Genomic DNA, 16,589 nt, shown 5'->3' with positions numbered 1-16,589 from the left:
TCTATGGTAATGTGAGGGGAAGGGAAATGATGGGAAGGGGAAATTGAAGGGGGAGAGAGGCTGAGAAGGGGAGTGATGAGAGATGGGGAGCTGGGGTACTGGCCTGTGTGTGGGATATCCTGGGACAGGAGGAAACCCCCTCCCTGCCTCCCAGGCCTGACGACCCTCTCCCAAGGCCCTTCCCCTTCTCTCCTGGGCCCTTCCTCCTCCCTCCCCCGGGCACTTCCCTTTACCCCCTCCCAGGCCCTTCCACCTCTCCCCCAGGCCCTTCCTCCTCTCCATCCCCATGTCTTTCCTCCTTTCTCTCCCCCAGCCCTTCCTCCTCTCCCCCCTCAACCCGCAGGCTCGTCCTCCTCTTCCCCCCCCGGGCCCTTCCTCCTCTTCCCCCCCCCCAAGGCCCTTCCTCCTCTTTCTCCCCCCAGGCCCTTCATTCTCTCCTCCCTCCCCTGGGCCTTTCCTCTCTCCCAGGCCCTTCTTCTTCTTCCCCAGCTCTTCCCCCTCCCCGTGCCTTGCCCTGACTGCCTGTCCCCTCTCCCCAGCCCTGCTCTGACTATCTGCCACCTCTTTGTGCCCCTCTGACTGTCTGCCACCTCTCCTCCAACCCCAGGTAAAGAATCTGACGGAGGAGATGGCTGGGCTGGACGAGGTGATCGCTAAGCTAACCAAGGAGAAGAAGGCGCTGCAGGAGGCCCATCAGCAGACCCTGGACGACCTGCAGGGAGAGGAGGACAAGGTCAACAGTCTGACCAAGGCCAAGGCCAAGTTGGAGCAGCAACTGGACGATGTGAGTACTCCATTCAGGATAACCCCAAGCTCTATTTGGGTTTGGCCCCTTAACCCTCCCCCACTGGAGCAGGAGACCCCTAGGCTCCATCACTCCCACCATTCCCTCGTGAAGTTCCCCATAAACATTTCACCCTTAACTCCTGCCTTCTCATTCTTGAATCACCTAACCTCAGTAGGAAAAGCCTTCTTGCATTTACCCATCTAGACCCCACATAATTTTGTATCAAATCTCCCCACATTCTCTGACGCTCCAGGAAAAAAAATGAGGAACTGAGTTACAGGGAAAGATTAAACAGGTCGGCAACATCCTTGTAAATCTTCTCTGCACTAATTAGGCGGCCAAAACTGCACACAATTCTCCAAACTTAGCCCCACCAATGTCTTATACAACATCACCACAACATCCCAACTGCTGTACTCAATCCTTGAATTTATGAAGGCCAATGTGCCAATTTCATCTGACAAACTCTCTACTCTTTCTCTTTCTAACCTTCTCACCCTCTACCCTCTCTCTCTGCCCCCTCTCACCCAACACTGCTTCTCTCCATATCTCTCCCCCTCTATCCCCACTCTTCCCCTCCTACCAATGACCCTCTCTCCCCAATCCCCTTCTCACCTCCTTTTCCCCCTGTATCCCCCTTTTCCCCTCTATCCCCACTCCCCTCCACCTCTCTCCCTCCCCCTCTCTCCCTCCCCACTCTCCTTTCCTCCCCCTCTCCACACCCCCTTCTCGAACCACTCCCACCTCTTTCCAACCCCTCTCTTCACCCTCCCCTATCCTCCACTCTGTACCCTGTTCACTGACCCACAGCTCGAGGGCTCACTGGAACAGGAGAAGAAGGTGCGGATGGACCTTGAGCGGGCGAAGAGGAAGCTGGAGGGGGACCTGAAGCTGTCGCAGGAGAACGTGATGGACCTGGAGAATGACAAGCAGCAGCTGGAGGAGAAGGTCAAGAAGTGAGTGAGAGTCACATTCCCCACTCACGCTTTCATTCCCCTCCCCTCTCCCACCTCCCTGCTCTCCTTCCCTTCCCCTTCACTCTCCTTCCCACTCTGCTCCCTGCACTCTCCCTTCCTAAACGCCTCCTGGCTCCCCCTCCCCTCTGTGCTCACTACCCTCTCCCCCTCCCTCCACTCCCTCTCCCCGCTCCTCCCCCTCCCCTCCGTGCTCACTACTCCCTCCCCTCTCCGCTTCTCCCCCTCCCCTCTTCACTCCCCCTACTCTCCCTACTGCTCCCCCTCCCCTTCATCCTCATTACCTCTCCTCCCTTCCTCTCCCCACTCCCCCCTCTGTTCCCCATCTCTCCCTACTCCTCCCCTCCCCTGTGCGCTCACTACACTCTCCCTTCCCCTCCCCTCCTCACTCCCCGTCTTCCCATCTCTCTGCTCCCCCTCCCCTCTGTGCTCATAGTGAGCTCACTACCCTCTGCTCCCCTTCTCTTCTCCCTCCCTTTCCCTTCCCCTCCTCACTCCCCCTCTTCCCCTCCCCTCCCTGTTCCCCCTCTTCTCCCCGCTGCCCTTTCTGCTCCCCTCCTATTCCCTTCCTCTGCTCCTCTCCTCTGCTCCCATGCTTCTCTCCCTGCCATCTCCCTCCCTTCTGCTCCCATTTCCTCCCCTTCCCTCCCCGCTTCCTCTCCCCTCCCCTCCCTGCTCCTCCCTTCCCATTCCCCCTCCACTACCCTACCCTTCCCCTTCCTCTCCCCCTCACTGTCTGTTCCCCACATCCTTCCCTCCTCTGCTCCAAACCGCCTTTCCTTTCTCCGCTCCCATCCCACTGCCCTCCTCCTCTCTTGCACTTCCCCCTCACCATACGTCTACTTCAGTCTTTCCCACCCCAGGGAATCCAGGACAGCTCACTGTTCATGGTGTGTGTCCTACCCATGTATCCCGAGGTTCCTCCGTTCTTCTGTAGCCCCACTATTTAAGGACCATTTCCTCCCCCCCGTGACCCTTTCCTTTTCCCCTTCCTCTCCCCCCCCCCAGGAAGGAGTTTGAGATCAACTACCTGAACAGCAAGATTGAAGATGAGCAGGCTCTGTCAGTTCAGCTGCAGAAGAAGCTGAAGGAATTGCAGGTGAGTGGGTGGGGTGGGTTTGGTACACCACATCAACTGTTCTGCCCAACTCGAGCCTCCTGGTCAAGAAGACTCAGGCCCAAGAGGACTCTTCCCCAATCCATGCCTGTGTTTCCAGAGGCAGGCAGAGCTCTACTCTGGGAATCCCCTCCAATAGCTGTCCTGAATCTCATTGCTCACCTCGTACCCTGGCCTGTCATACATGTACCTGTCTCCTCCCCTCCCCCCGAGTTCTGCCCTCACCCCCATTCTCCCTCCTTTCTCTCGTGAGCTCTTCCCCTTCCCCCCTCCCCGTGAGTTCTTCCCAATGTTTCACCCACCTTCTCAGCCCCAGATCAAGGAGCTGGAGGAGGAGTGGGTGTGAGTTCACCCTGTGTTCAACCCTGTCCCTCTCCACTCGACAAGCTGGGATCAAGGAGTTGGAGGCAGAATGGGTATGTTTCCTCCCTTCTCTCCCATGTTCACCACACCCCGTCCCTCCCTCCTTCCCCCAGGCCCAGATCAAGGAGCAGGAGAAGAAGCAGGTGTGAGTTCTCCCCCCCTGTTCCTTTCCACTTCCTAGCCCTGGATCAAAGTGCTGGAGGTAGAGTGGGGAATAAGGAAATAGCAGATCAATTGAAGTCTTACTTTAGTTCTGTTTTTACAAGAGAGGATACAAATAACCTCCCAAGGATGTTGGGAAACATAGAGACTAATGCAAGGGAGGAACTGAAAGAAATCAGTATCTCCAAGGACATGGTCTTGGGGAAATTGATGGGATTGAAGGCAGATAAATCCCAAGGGCCTGATAATCTACATCCTAGGGTACTCAAGGAAGTGGCCATTCAGATAGCAGATGCTTTAAGAATTATTTTCCAGAACTCAATAGACTCAGGATCAGTACCCATGGATTGGAGGGTAGCTACTGTTACCCCGCTATTTAAAAAGGGGGGTAGAGAAAAAGTGGGGAATTATCGGCCGGTGAGCCTTACATCAGTAGTGGGCAAAATGATGGAATCCATTATTAAGGATGTAATAGTGGAGCATATGACTAGCAGAGAAGGGATCGGACGGAGTCAACATGGATTTACAAAAGGTAAATCGTGCTTGACAAATCTATTGGAATTCTTTGAGATGGTGACAGGTAAAATAGATGGGGGAGAGCCAGTGGATGTGGTGTACCTGGACTTCCAAAAGGCCTTCGATAAGGTCCTGCATAAACGACTGGCTTTCAAAATCAAGGCTCATGGGATTGGGGGCAAAGTATTGATGTGGATTGAGAACTGGCTGGCAGGTAGAAGACAGAGAGTTGGGATAAATGGCTCGTTTTCCTGACCCGTTTTCCCCTGAATGTTTCCCATCTCCTGACCTGTCTCCCCATGAACCTTCTTCATTCACTGATCCTTCTCCCTCTGAACCTTCACCTTCCCCAAACCCTGGACCAGTGGGGTACCACAGGGATCTGGACTGGGACCCCAGCTGTTCACAATTTACATTAATGATCTGGATGAGGGGATTGGATGTAATATCTCCAAATTTGCAGATGACACTAAGCTAGGAGGGGTTGTGTGCATGGAAGAGGGGGTCAGGAAGCTCCAGTGTGATTTGGATAAATTGAGGGACTGGGCAGATACATGGCAAATGCACTACAATGTGGATAAATGTGAGGTTATCCACTTTGGTAATACAAACCGGAGGGCAGATTACTATTTGAATGGTAATAGATTAAGAGATGGGAAAGTGCAGAGAGACCTAGGGGTACTTGTACATCAATCTCTGAAGGCGAGCATGCAGGTACAGCAGGCGGTTAAAAAGGCAAATGGTATGTTGGCCTTCATATCAAGAGGGTTTGAGTATAGGAACAAGGATACCTTACTGCAGCTGTACGGGGCCTTGGTGAGACCACACCTGGAGTATTGTGTGCAGTTTTGGTCACCTTATCTAAGGAAGGATGTTCTTGCAATGGAGGGAGTGCAGAGGCGATTCACCAGGCTGATACCTGGAATGGCAGGAATGACTTATGAGGAAAGATTGCACAAATTGGGATTGTACTCGCTGGAGTTTAGAAGATTGGGAGGGGATCTCATAGAGACATATAAAATTCTGGCAGGACTGGACAGAATGGATGCAGATGGGATGTTTCCAATGGTGGGAAAATCCAGAACCCGGGGCCATGGTTTGAGGATAATAGGCAAACCATTTAGGACCGAGATGAGGAGGAATTTCTTTACCCAGAGGGTGGTGAATCTATGGAATTCATTGCCACAGAGGGCAGTAGAGGCAGGTTCATTAAATATATTTAAGAGGGAATTAGATCTATTTCTTCAGTATAAGGGTATTAAAGGTTATGGAGAGAAGGCGGGGACGGGGTACTGAACTTTAAGATCAGCCATGATCTCGTTGAATGGCGGAGCAGGCTCGAAGGGTCGAATGACCTACTCCTGCTCCTATCTTCTATGTTTCTATGAGTTCCCCCCATTCCACCCCCCCTGTATTCACCCACCCCCATCTTTCCCTCCCTCCTTCCCCCAGACCCAAATCGAGGAGCTGGAGAAGGAGAAGGTGCGAGTTCTCCCTGTGTTCTCCCCTCCAGTCCCCATTCTCCAGGCCTGGATTGGAGGAGAAGTGGGTGTGAGTTGCCCCATTCCCTCCTCCCCGTGTTCACACCCCCCCCATTCCCCCCTGTTCCTCTCTCCCTCCCCCAGGCCCAAATCGAGGAGCTGGAGAAGGAGCAGATGTGAGTTCCCCCTGTCCCCACCCCCCACCGTGTTTACCCCCTTGTCCCTCTCTCCTTCCCCCAGGCCCGGATCGAGGAGCTGGAGGAGGAGCTGGAGGCAGAACGGACCTCACGGGCCAAGGTGGAGAAGCAGCGGTCGGACCTATCACGGGAGCTGGAGGAGATCAGTGAGCGGCTGGAGGAGGCCGGTGGAGCCACATCGGTCCAGGTGGAGATGAACAAGAAGCGAGAGGTGGAGTTCCTGCGGCTGCGCCGTGACTTTGAGGAGGCCACACTCCAACACGAGGCCACGTCGGCCGCCCTGCGCAAGAAGCACGCTGACTCTGCTGCCGAGCTGTCTGAGCAGATCGACAGCCTGCAGCGTGTCAAGCAGAAGCTGGAGAAGGAGAAGAGCGAGCTCAAACTGGAGCTGGACGATGTGAGTGGGAACGTGGAGCAGGTGGTCAAGGCCAAGGTAGGTCTGGGGAGAGTCGTGGATGGGGTGGTAGGGGGCGAGGTCAGGAAAGGTGAGCTGTACGACGTGAGTAGGAAAGTGGAGCTGGTGGTCAAGGCCAAGGTGGGCTGGGGGGTTTGTCAGGGGAGGGGTTGTCACTTCTCAATTCTGATCCCGGTCACTCCCTGATCCCGGTCATTTCCTGATCCTGATCCCAGTCACTCCCCGATCCTGATTCCGGCTACTCCTTGATCCCTGTCACTCCCCGATTCTTCCCATCCCCCACCCTGTCCCTTCATTGTCCTGTAACTCTCCCTGTGTCCAATTAATTGGACAACGGGAACAGTACAGGATTGTCTGTGGTGCTGGGAGTGCAGTGCCTGCGGAAGGGATTTGCTGAGGGAACCTCCCACTAAGCTCCCTTGTTTTCCCCCTCCCACCAGGCCAACCTGGAGAAGATGTGCCGCACTCTGGAGGACCAGATGAACGAACATCGCACCAGGTCTGAGGAGGGGCAGCGTGCTATCAGTGACCTGACCACAAGCAAGGCCAAGCTGCAGACTGAGAATGGTAGGGGCACAGCAAGATCCCGTGGTCCTGGCCCAGCCAGGGCATGGCCATTGTTTGAGGGCCTTGGGGTTGGTGATGGTTAGTGACAGTTATTGATGGTAAATTGAGTCCCAGTGACGGTTACTGATGGTATACTGTGTTCCGGTGACAGTTACTGATGGTAAACCGGGTTCCGGTGACAGTTACTGATGGTAAACTGGGTCCCAGTGACAGTTATTGACTGTATTCTGTGTCCTGGTGATGGTTACTAACATTACAGAATGGTTGGCGTGGCGGTTATCACAACGCCATTTCAGCCAGCGATCGGGACCAGACTGGGGTTCGAATCCCGTGATGTCTGAAAGGAGTTTGTACATTCTCCCCGTGTCTGTGTGGGTTTTCTCCAGGGGCTCCGGTTTCCATCCACTGTTCAAAAAACATCTTGGGGGTGTAGGTGAATGGGGTATAAATTGGGCGGCAGGGTCTCGTGGGCCGAAATGGCCTGTTACCATGCTGTATGTCTAAATTTTGAAAAGTACTCCATCTTGGTTATCTTTACTGTCAGTAACTGTTGTTACTGATGTTAAATCTGGTCTGGTGATGGTCATTAATGGTAAACTGAGTCTCGGTGACACGCACTGGCAGAAAAATGGATCCCAGTGACAGTCACTAATGGTAAACAAGTTCCCTGGTTACTGGAGGTAAAACGGATCTTGGTGACGGTTACTGATGGTAAACCGAGTCCTGGATTTGATCACTGGAGGTAAACAGGCTACTGGTGGACAGTAACTACTCAGTCCCTCTCTCAAACCCCTTCTCCCCCATCTCCATGCCGACTCATCTCCCCACCATCTACCTGCCACTCTAATTTTTCCCCCATATCCTCTCTCTAAACCCCCTCCCACAGGTGAACTCCTGAGACAGTTGGAAGAGAAAGAGGCCCTGATCTCCCAGCTGAGCCGTGGGAAGCTCTCCCACACCCAACAGATTGAGGACCTCAAGAGACAGTTGGAGGAGGAAGTGAAGGTGAGCTGAGTGGTGTCCTGCTGTTCCACAAGGGGCAGAACAGCCTCCCGTCCCACGTGGGGCAGAACAGCCTGCTGCTGTCTCAGGAAGGGCTGAATGGTCTACTAACCACAAGGGACAGAATGGCCTACTACTGTCCTGCGAGGGGCTGAATGATTGCTGATGAACCAAATGGGGCTGTACAGCCTGCTGATAAGAGTGAATGAATAGCATCCTGCTAATCCACAATGAACTGAAGGGCCAACTAATCCAATGTGGGTTGAATGGCCTTCTAGCAATCAGAGAGAAGCCAAAGTCCTGCTGACCCGAGGGGTGCCAAATAGGCTCCTGCTGACCAACGAGGGGCCAAATGGCCTCCTGCTGTCCCGCAAGGACCAAATAGACTAATCTCCCCGAGAATGGTATTTTTCACATGATCAAAGCTGAGAGCTTCTCTCTCTCCCCTCCTCCTCTATCTTCCCCATTTTCCCCCTTTCCCCCTTTCCCCCTTCCCCCTTCTCCCCCTCTCTCTCCTCTTTCTCCCTCCCTCTCTCCCCCTCTCTTCCTTTCTCACCCTTCCCTCCACCTCCTCTCTCTCCCCACTCCCCTCTTCCTCCTTCTCTCCCTCATCCCCCTGGGCGAATTCAGGCCAAGAACGCCCTGGCCCACAGTGTGCAGTCAGCCCGGCACGATGCGGAGCTGTTGAGGGAACAATATGAGGAGGAGCTGGAAGCCAAGGGCGAACTGCAGCGCCTCCTGTCCAAGGCCAACTCCGAGGTGGCCTCCTGGCGGAACAAATACGAGACCGATGCCATCCAACGGACCGAGGAGCTGGAGGAGGCAAAGTGAGTCATACCGGGGGTGGGAGAGGCCTAGGTTGCTGCCTACATGCAAGGAGTGGGCAGGAGAGGATTAGGGCCAGTAGCAAGGGCCCAGGGACACCAGGTTGGGCTCAAGGCCAGTGCGGAGGGCGCAAGGTCTCTGGGGGGGACCCAGACTGCAGTCCTCATGCAGATTAAGGAACCAGGAGTGGGGGGTCTCCCCCTAGTCTCCTCCCCCACTCACCTCCCACTTCCTTCACCCCCCCACCCACCCCAGGAAGAAGCTGGCACAGAGGCTGCAGGAGTCAGAGGAGCAGGTGGAGGCAGTGAATGCGAAGTGTGCCTCACTGGAGAAGACCAAACACCGGCTGCAGAATGAGATCGAGGACCTGATGATCGATGTGGAGCGATCCAACGCAGCGGCTGCTGTACTCGACAAGAAGCAGAGGAACTTTGACAAGGTCAGGACCACCATGGCTCAGGGGGTCACGGGCTGGGGGAAGCTTGGAATCAAAGAGCAGGAGTCACAAGAACAAGAGATCACGGGGTCACTTGGTGGGGATAAAAGGGCAGTGGTCACAGAGGTGGGGGGTCATGGAGTGGAGGCAGCACGTGGTCATGTGACAGGGAGGGTTCACAGGGTCACATGCTGGAGGCAGCAGAGGTTACGGGGAGAGTTACAGGACAATGAAGGGACAGGGTGGGGGATGGGAAGAATCGGGGAGTGACCAGGATCAAGGAGTAGCTGGAATCAGGATTGGGGAGTGACTGGGATCAGGATCGGGAAATGACCGGGATCGGGGAGTGACCGGGATCAGAATTGGGAAGTGACCGGGATCAGGATAGGGGAATAGCCGGAATCAGAATCAGGAAATGACTGGGATCATGATTGGAGAGTAACCGGGATCAGGGAGTGACCAGAATCAGGATCAGGGAGTGACCAGGATCAGGGAGTGACTGGGATCAGGATCAGGGAGTAACTGCGATCGGTGGGAGGTGGGGGGGGTGACCAGGATCAGGATCGGGGAGTGACCGGGATCTGGGAGTAAATGGGATCGGGGAGTAACCGGGATTGGGAGAGACCAGGATCTAGGAGTGATTGGGTATGGGGAGTAACCAGGATCGGGGAGTGACTGGGATCAGGGAGTGACCTGGAACTGGGAATGATTGGGATCGGGGAGTTACCAAATTTGGGAGAGACCAAGATCTAGGAGTGACTGGGTTCGTGAGTAACAGGGATCGGGGAGTGACTGGGATTGGGAGAGACCAGGATCTAGGAGTGATTGGGTATGGGGAGTGACCGGGATTGGGAGAGACCAGGATCTAGGAGTGACTGGGATCCGGGAGTGACGGAGAATTCTCTTGCTCAGCTGCTGTCGGAGTGGAAGCAGAAGTTGGAGGAGTGTCAGACAGAACTAGAGGCTGCGCAGAAGGAGGCACGTTCCCTCAGCACCGAGCTCTTCAAGCTGAAAAACGCCTACGAGGAAGCGCTGGACAACCTGGAGACTGTCAAGAGGGAGAACAAGATCCTTCAAGGTTAGTGATCTAGGTTGCTTCCTCCTCCATGGGAGCTCATTCACTCCTGGGGAGCTTCCTCCCTCCCACCTATCACTGGAGTGCTCCCTCCCTCCTCCTCCTGGGGTGTTTCCTCTCAGGGAGTTTCTTCCCTCCAGGTGAGCTCCCTCACCCCTCAGAAGCTTCCCAGGATGATTCCTCCCTCCCTTTGCCCCTGGGGAGTTCCCTGGCTCCGGGGCACTCCCTTCACAGGGCTCTCCCTCACTCCTCCCACACTCCCTCACCCATGGCTGCTCTCCTCCATCTTGTCTCTCCCCCTCCCTCCTCTTTCCCCTTGCCCCTCCATTCCCTCTTCCCTCCCTCAGCCTTCTCCCTCTTCCTTCCTTCACTCCCCTCCTTCACCCCTGTCTCCTTCAACTGTCCCCTCCCTCATCCCTATCCCTCCAGGCCTCTCCTCCTTCACCCCTCCACTCCCTTGCCCCTTTCCCCTACCTCTCTCCGTGGCCAGATCCCAGGCTGTATGCTGATTGGCTGTGTCCACAGAGGAGATCTCGGACCTGACTGAGCAACTGGGGGAGCGAGGGAAGAGTGTTCATGAGTTGGAGAAGTTGAGGAAGCAGCTCGATCAAGAGAAGCAGGACCTGCAAGCCGCCCTGGAGGAGGCAGAGGTGGGTTGGGGGACCCCGGTGGGAAGTGACGGGAGGGTGGGAAGGGAGCTTCACCCCTTGTCCCTTCCGGGTGGGGGGGAGGGAGAGAGAGAGAGAGAGATGTGGAGTGAGCTTTATCTGACCAGTGTGTGTATGTGAGACAGACAATGGGGAGGGAGCTTCACCCCTTGTCCTACCAGAGAGAGAGAGAGAGAGTGTGTTGGGAGGGTGGGTAGAGTCCTTCACTCTGTTGTCCCAACCCGGGACTATATGTATGAGGGGATGGTGAGGGAACCTCTCTTCTGATGGGATGCTGAGGGAGCCTCCCCGAAAGGATACTGAGGGAGCATCCTCATGATGTGACTATGAGGGATCCCTGACAGGAGTCTGAGGGAGCGTCCCTGTGACGGAACGCTGGGGGATCTCACCAACATGACACTGAGGGAGCCTTCCCTGCACCCCACTGAGGGCATCTCCCCCTGAAGTCTCGCTGAGAGAGCCTCACCCTGTGATGGGATGCTGAGGGAACTTCCCCGTGCCTCGCTAAGGGAGCCTCCCTTATGCCCCCTTGCAGGCCACGCTGGAGCACGAGGAGGGGAAGATCCTCCGGGCACAACTGGAACACAGCCAGTTGAAGGCAGAGCTGGAGCGGCGGCTGGCAGAGAAGGAGGATGAGATGGAGCAAGCCCGGCGTAACCAGCAGCGCGTGCTCGAGTCCCTGCAGAGCTCACTGGAGGCAGAGACACGCAGCCGCAACGAGGCTCTCCGCCTCAAGAAGAAGATGGAGGGTGACCTCAATGAGATGGAGGTACAGCTCAGCCTGGCTCATCGGCAGGCAGCCGATGCCCAGAGACAGGGCAAGTTGCTGCAGGCCTCCCTGAAGGTGAGGAAGCTCTGACTGTGGGGGGGGGGGGGTAGAGGGAAGGAGCTCCAGGAGGGGGAGGGCAGGGTTGCAGGAGTTCTGGGGGAAGGGAGGGAGCTCCAGGATGGGTGGGGGGAGGGGGAAGGAAGTTCTGGAATGGTGGGAAGGGAATTCTGGGATAAGGGGGGATTTCCAGGGGTGAGGGGAAGATTTTAAGGGGTGGGTGAGAGGCTGGATCTCAAAGGGGGAAGGGGAGGGAAATCTGGCAGAAGGGTAGGTTCTGGGGGCGGAGGGGGGGGGTGGTGAAGATGGAGCACCGGAGGGAGGGGAGGGTGCTCAAGGGAGCAGGGAGGATCTCTGGGGTTGAGGGGAAGGGGAGGGATCTCCTGGGGGTGGGGAATCTATCCATGGTGGAGTGACTATGCTATAGGGAGACATTTGACTCTCTCTTCCCAAGGGGAGTGGGCTGACCCCGACCCCTGCAGTGAGGGATCTGACTCTGACCCCGTGACGAGGGATCTCACCCCATTACGAGGGATTTGACCCTGCCCCTTGTCCCTAGGAGGTACAGCTGCAGCTGGATGAGGCGATGCGGGTGTCGGAGGAGCTGAAGGAGAGTGTAGCAATGGCAGAGAGACGAGGGGTGTTGCTGCAGGCCGAAGTCGAGGAGCTGAGGGCACAGCTGGAGCAGGCAGAGAGGGCCCGGCGACTGGCCGAGGGTGAGCTGCTGGAAAGCAGCGAGAGGGTGCAGCTACTGCACTCCCAGGTATGGACCTCAACCCCTCACCCCAACCCACGCCCCTGGGACTCCTCACCCCCGGGACCCTGACCCAACACCTTACCCCCAGGACCTCTCACCCCCAGAACACCTCACCCCTGAGACCCCTCACCCCTAGAGCAGCTGACCCCTCTCTCCTTGGACCACCAACCCAAACCCAGGAAGGTCGATAATGATGCCCTTTGACCCCAGAGAGGATTCTGATCCCAGGATAGTCACTAACAATGATCCTTGACCCCATTGATGATGCACCCTTTGACCCCAGGGAAATCATTGGTACCCTCTGACACCTCCCACCACTGACAATGCTTTCTCATCCCACTGATGATGCCCTCTGACCCCTGTGCCCACTGATGATGCCCCCTTACCCCTGACCCCATGAGGATGCTTTCTGACCTCTGCCGAGATCTATGCTCCCTGTTGATAATGCCCTTCTGACAACACCCCTGCCCCTGGTGAGAATGCCCCCTTACCCCTGACCCCATGAGGATGCTTTCTGACCCCTGCCCCATGATGATTCCCTCTGGACCTTGCCCCTGCTGATGATATCTATCTTTCCCCTCCCCAGAACACGAGTCTGATCAACCAGAAGAAGAAGCTGGAGGCAGACATCGGGCAGCTCCAGGCTGAGGTTGAGGACTCGCTGCAGGAGTGTCGCAACGCTGATGAGAAGGCCAAGAAGGCCGTCACCGATGTGAGTCTGTGCACAGCACGATTCCATGGGGGAGGGGTGCAGGCCTCCGGGAGGGGGAGGTGGAGTGAGACTGAACGAGCTCATCCAAGGCCCAGGTTGGGCAGGGGAGAGTGGGAGGTGAGGATTGGGAATCAGATGGTTGGGGATAATGGGTTCCTGGTGAGGGGATAGGATGAGGGGATTTGGAGGTCAGGGTGTGAGGGGTTTGGGGGAGAGGTTGGGAGTGAGGGTGTCTGGGTTTTGGGGAAGCAGGCATTGCCACTGACCTGTTCCCCGCACCCACCTGCAGGCGGCCATGATGGCAGAGGAGCTGAAGAAGGAGCAGGACACGAGCAGCCACCTGGAGCGGATGAAGAAGAACATGGAGCAGACCATTAAGGACCTTCAGCACCGGCTCGATGAGGCTGAGCAGATCGCCATGAAGGGCGGCAAGAAACAAATCCAGAAGCTGGAGGCACGGGTCAGTCCACGGGGAAGGGAGGGGGCCTGACAGGGTGGTGAATATGGAGGGGAGATTTGGAGGAGGGGGGACATCCAGCAGGACATGAGGGGGAGGGGGACTGAGGAGGTTGAGCCTTAAGCCACGTGACCAGCCCAGAGCCAGGGTTTGGGACCCATCACCGGCCTGGGATTTGGGAATCAGGGTTTGGGTCCTGACACCGGCCCAGGGTTTGTGTCCTGTCATCGGCCCAGGGTTTGGGTCCCGTTATGAGGTCAGAGCTGGGGTTTGAGCTCTGAACCAACCCTACCCTTCTGACTGTCTCCCATGGGCCCTGGCAGGTGCGGGAGTTGGAGAACGAGCTGGAGGGTGAGCAGCGCCGGTGCAGTGAGGCTGTTAAGGCGGCCCGCAAGGTCGAGCGGAGGATCAAGGAGTTGACCTACCAGGTGAGACCCTGTCCATCGCCCAGTCATGGTCTGAAGGCCTGCCCTGGGTTGTCTTGGTATGTGGATAAGAAGGTGATGTGGCAGATGCTGTGTACACAGACTAACCTCACCAACCCAGTGGGGACTGTCCTGCCCAACCCGGACATGTGGATGGGGAGATGATGTACTGGATGCTGCATACAAAGACTAACCCTACCCACCCAATGAGGAGCATCCTGCCCCACTCCATATGTACGGATGGGGGAGGTGATGTGGTGGATGCTGTGTACATGGACTAACTCCATCTCCTTCTACACCTTCGTTGGATGCGCCCCAGTGACTTTTAAATGGCATCAGTGTCCCCGCCTCAACCTCTTCCTCTGGTACCCAACATCTTTTGTGTGTAGAAGGTTCCCCTCAGATCCCCTTTAAATCTCTCCACTCAAACCTGTGTCCTCTGGTTTTAGATTTTACAACCTGAGCAGGAGAGAGACGGTGACCGTCCACCTTATCAACACCCTTTATGGATTAATAAACCAGTACAAGGTCCCCGTCCTGCACTCATCTATCCAGCCTCTCCTTGCAACCTGAGCTCCTCCCTCCAATCCTAGAAACATCTCGGGGCATCTTTTCTGCCTCCTTTCTAGTTCAATGACACTCCCTGGAATCCCACAATTCATGTCAGTCCCCAAACGACAAGGTATCTCTGTTCTACAACTTTAGCCAGCATCTCACCTTTCACTGTGACAATCTTTGTACAGCAAGGTATCTCTGGTTATAACACTCCTCTCTCTTCACCATATTAGTCCCCATATCCCAAGGTCTCTCTATTCTACCGTGTTTGCCACAATTCACCATGTCAATCGTGCCCTAGTTTAACCCTCCACATTGCAACTCTGAGTGAACCTCTGTCTGCTGCTCCTTGGCCACTGCACCAGTTAATCAAGATCCCCTGCCTTCTTTCACCTCTACTCTTCCCCTCCCCCCCTAACTCTCCTCTCTCTCTTTCTCTCCTTCTCACTACCCTCTCTCTTCCCGCTCTCTCTCCCCCCTCTCCCCCTTTCTCTTACCCCTCTTCCTGCTCTCTCTCTCCCCCCTCCCTCTCGCTCTCCCCTCTCTCTAATCTCTCACCCTTTCCCTCCCCCACTATCATAACCCCACTTTCTCCACCCCCACCCACTACAGACAGAGGAGGATCGCAAGAATAACATCCGTCTCCAGGACCTGGTTGACAAACTCCAGCTCAAGGTCAAAGCCTACAAAAGATCAGCAGAGGAGGCGGTGAGTGAGGGTGAAGGGAGAGCTGCTGTACACCCACCCCTCCCTATTTCTTTCACACCCACCGGTCTCTATGCCCCACACTGTCTCTGTAATCCTCTCTGTCCTCCACACCCCTCAGTGTCTCTGTAACCCTCTCCAATCCCCACACCCCTCAGTGTCTGTAATCCCCTCTGATCCCCCTCACCCCTTCCTGTTTCTATATCTCCCTCTGGTCCCCCACAGCCCTCCTGTCTCTGTAACTCCCTTTGGTCCACACCCCTCATCGTCATCTGGTCCCCACACCCCACCCTACCACTGTAACCACCCCAATCTCTCCTCCAGTCCCCACTCTCTCCCTGACTCTGCAACCCACTCTCTCTCTCTCCACTTAGGAGGAACAGTCCAACACTAATTTGGTGAAATTCCGGAAGCTTCAGCATGAATTGGACGAGGCGGAGGAGAGAGCGGATATCGCCGAGAGTCAGGTCAACAAATTGAGGGCCAAAACCCGAGATGTGGGCTCCAAGGTATTGCAGACCAGGGATGTGTGTGTGACAGGATAGTGCTGAGGGAGCTTCATTCTGTGTCTGACCAGGGGGAGGGGTGGTGTGTGTGTTTGTGACACGGGATGGTGCAGAGGGAGCTTCTCCCTGTGTCTGACCCGGGAATGTGTGTGTGTGTGTGTGTGTGTGTGTGTGTGTGTGTGTGTGTGTGTGTGTGTGTGTGTGTGTGTGTGTGTGTGTGTTTGAGACAGGATGTGCAGTGCCAAGGGAGCTTCATTTTATGTCTGACCTGGGGGTGGTGGGGGGCAGTGTGTGTGTGTGTGTGTGTGTGTGTGTGTGTGTGTGTGTGTGTGTGTGTGTGTGTGTGTGTGTGTGTGTGTGTGACAGTATGGTGCAGAGAGAACTTCAATCTTTGTCTGATCCCAAGGGAGGGAAGGAGGGACAGTGTAGAGGGAGCTTCACCCTGTGGCCGACTCTGTGTGTGTGTGTGTGTGTGTGTGTGTGTGTGTGTGTGTGTGTGTGCATGTGTGAGATGGGATGGCGTAGAGGGAACTTCACTCTGTCTCTGACCCTGGGAGTATGTGTTTGATGGGACAATGAAATCTGTGAATTTGTCTGATTTTGGGCCTTTCTCTTCCAGAAACTTCTTGCTGAGGAGTGAGCTCTGTTGAAAATGTGAAACCATCTGTAAAATCTGTGTGGAATAAAAGTCTTCAACAAAGTTTGTCCATTCACATGTCGTGATTCATTCTCCCACCCTATCAATTTCCCACTGCACTTTTTCTCTCCTCTCTCTTTCCCTGCCCTCTTCCTCCCGCTTCCCACAGCCCCCTCTCTCTGCCCTTTCTCTCTCCCCCTCCCTCTCTCAACTCCTCTCTCGCTCCACCCCTCTTCCCCTTCTTCTTTGCCCCTTCCCTTCCTCCCATTCCCCCTTCCCCCACCATTCCTCTTCCCCATCTACCACCCTCTCTCCCCTCCCCACACCCCCCTTTCTTCCTCCACCTCTCATGCCTCTCTCCCCTCTCTCAACCCCTCACTCTCACTCCGCCCCTCTTTCCCTTCCTCCCCTTCCTCCTTGCTTC

At 55.7% G+C, this 16,589-nt stretch overlaps 1 protein-coding gene across 1 annotated transcript in view; it reads left to right on the top strand.

Moving 5' to 3' along the window:
- Positions 1–16,228, top strand: part of LOC138764772 (myosin-7) — a 55,029-nt gene extending 38,801 nt beyond the window's left edge. The window contains exons 19-36 of the mRNA XM_069941041.1: positions 608–784; positions 1,598–1,743; positions 2,770–2,860; positions 5,641–6,030; positions 6,453–6,579; positions 7,466–7,584; positions 8,212–8,408; positions 8,662–8,845; positions 9,755–9,920; positions 10,443–10,567; positions 11,121–11,429; positions 11,971–12,174; positions 12,755–12,880; positions 13,170–13,340; positions 13,661–13,765; positions 14,930–15,025; positions 15,397–15,531; positions 16,148–16,228. Coding sequence (XP_069797142.1) covers positions 608–784; positions 1,598–1,743; positions 2,770–2,860; positions 5,641–6,030; positions 6,453–6,579; positions 7,466–7,584; positions 8,212–8,408; positions 8,662–8,845; positions 9,755–9,920; positions 10,443–10,567; positions 11,121–11,429; positions 11,971–12,174; positions 12,755–12,880; positions 13,170–13,340; positions 13,661–13,765; positions 14,930–15,025; positions 15,397–15,531; positions 16,148–16,168 — 2,889 coding nt within the window. The 3' untranslated portion in view covers positions 16,169–16,228. The remainder of the gene's footprint in view (positions 1–607; positions 785–1,597; positions 1,744–2,769; positions 2,861–5,640; positions 6,031–6,452; positions 6,580–7,465; positions 7,585–8,211; positions 8,409–8,661; positions 8,846–9,754; positions 9,921–10,442; positions 10,568–11,120; positions 11,430–11,970; positions 12,175–12,754; positions 12,881–13,169; positions 13,341–13,660; positions 13,766–14,929; positions 15,026–15,396; positions 15,532–16,147) is intronic.
- The last annotated feature ends 361 nt before the right edge of the window (positions 16,229–16,589 follow it).

Source organism: Narcine bancroftii, chromosome 5 (genome assembly GCF_036971445.1).
Source record: "Narcine bancroftii isolate sNarBan1 chromosome 5, sNarBan1.hap1, whole genome shotgun sequence".
In the NCBI taxonomy this organism is placed as follows: domain Eukaryota; kingdom Metazoa; phylum Chordata; class Chondrichthyes; order Torpediniformes; family Narcinidae; genus Narcine; species Narcine bancroftii.
Note: the sequence above shows the minus strand (reverse complement) of the source record. Positions and strands in the feature narration are given on the sequence as shown.